Source organism: Amphimedon queenslandica, unplaced genomic scaffold, assembly GCF_000090795.2.
Source record: "Amphimedon queenslandica unplaced genomic scaffold, v1.1 AMPQUscaffold_9471, whole genome shotgun sequence".
In the NCBI taxonomy this organism is placed as follows: Eukaryota; Metazoa; Porifera; class Demospongiae; order Haplosclerida; family Niphatidae; genus Amphimedon; species Amphimedon queenslandica.
This window is the reverse complement of record NW_003550257.1, coordinates 1-1,502: the sequence shown is the minus strand read 5'-3', so window position 1 is coordinate 1,502 and position 1,502 is coordinate 1. Positions and strand designations below refer to the sequence as shown.

At 33.0% G+C, this 1,502-nt stretch overlaps 1 protein-coding gene across 1 annotated transcript; it reads right to left on the bottom strand.

Moving 5' to 3' along the window:
* Positions 1-6: 6 nt before the first annotated feature.
* On the bottom strand, positions 7-1,246 carry LOC109590785 (uncharacterized). The gene is made up of 4 exons (XM_020006660.1): positions 1,191-1,246; positions 713-902; positions 499-585; positions 7-186 (listed from the first exon to the last, which is right to left on the bottom strand). The coding sequence occupies exons 1-4, from the start codon at positions 1,212-1,214 to the stop codon at positions 74-76; spliced, it is 414 nt and encodes a 137-aa protein (XP_019862219.1). The 5' UTR covers positions 1,215-1,246; the 3' UTR covers positions 7-73.
* Positions 1,247-1,502: the final 256 nt, after the last annotated feature.

Sequence of the window (1,502 nt, the reverse complement as noted above, 5' to 3'; positions counted from 1 at the left end):
ACACAGCACAAATATGTTTATTGCCTTTACATCTATTATGTGAGACAAAATAAATTATGACATTGATCACAAATTAAATGACAGTCATCACAGCTACCCCAATTAATACACCAACTGTCCAAGGAAGGACACAATTGCAACTATCTGAAGGTGTGCTGGCTGGTGTACTTGAATCCGTACCTAATACTAATAGCAATAAAATAATATTAATTATTATTATCATATCATGGTACATGTACATGTACCATATTTCCTTAAATAAAAGCCCGGGTATCTATTTCCTAAAATGGTATTTGGACCTCAAAAAAATATTTAAAACTTAGGCCCAAAGCGAGATTCAAACCCATGACCTCATGTACTTGACTACAGGAGTTTCAGGCAGTATCCACAAGGCTAGTGAGTTACTTTTTGGCTAGAGTTGCGTATTTATAGTTGAATTCTATTGCTACCTGGCGTTTATTCACATGCGGCTTCTATTTAAGGATATATGGTACTTACTCAATGAACAAGGACTTATCATTGTTTTTGTTGAAGGTAAATACTGAATTTCTGAAGGATACACTTCAAATGGTAAGTAAGGGATTTCTATTAAAAAATTATCAAATATCAACATTAAGACTCATTGAAACATTACTCATCAAAACATTATATTTATTAATATTATCATGTATGTAGTGAGTATGCTGTATTTCTCAATACACTCATTATGTACCTATGAAGCCATTTTTAACAGCAGATCCAATGACATTAGTAATAGTAACAGTATAATTATACTCATCTCCTTCAGTGACATTAGTGAATATAAACAATCTTTCATGAAGACAATCTATTGATGACTGAATTAAGCCAGTCACAGTCAATTCACAGGACAATGGAGTAGGCTGTTGGTTGATGCAATTATCCTATAAAATATAACAATTGGGGCATAAGGGCATCAATATGCATCAGAAAATGTAACAAAAATTTGGGATGATTTCGGAGCCATTTTATAGTACAAGAATATTTTCAAAAATTGGCTGATTTCTTAAAATGGCCCTAACTTTAAAAATTTAAGTCGGAATCACCTTAAACTTTCTACGCAGCATAAGAACATCAATATGTATCAGAAAATGTAATGTGACTTCTATTATTAATAATTCATTTGCCATGTACAGAAATGATCAATTAAGTTAATACCAAAACACTATTACCTTAATTATTATGACCAGTGGCATGCTATTACTAATAATAGCCTCAACTTCAAAGGTACACTCTAAAAATAGAATTGATTAGCACAGAGTAAACACTAGCTGCCAAGTTACTGTAAATCCTTAAATAGAAGCCGCATTCGAATAAATGCCAGGGTAGCAATACAATTTAACTATAAATACGCAACACTAACCCAGGAGTGACTTAAGGCCTTTTCACACTGGCCAAAGTAATGCACATTGATGTGCATTAATCGTGTTCACACTAGAGTGGTTTTCAATTAATGCACATCAGTCTCACTTCACCTCCTGAGG

Bases quoted from the DNA above. Each gene is read 5' to 3' on its own strand.
- LOC109590785 (XM_020006660.1), bottom strand. From the start codon at position 1,214: ATGCCACTGGTCATAATAATTAAG. The intron at 903-1,190 runs GTAATAGTGTTT...TATATTTTATAG, and splicing joins CACTGGTCATAATAATTAAG to GATAATTGCATCAACCAACA. The intron at 187-498 runs GTAAGTACCATA...TATTGCTATTAG, and splicing joins GATAAGTCCTTGTTCATTGA to TATTAGGTACGGATTCAAGT.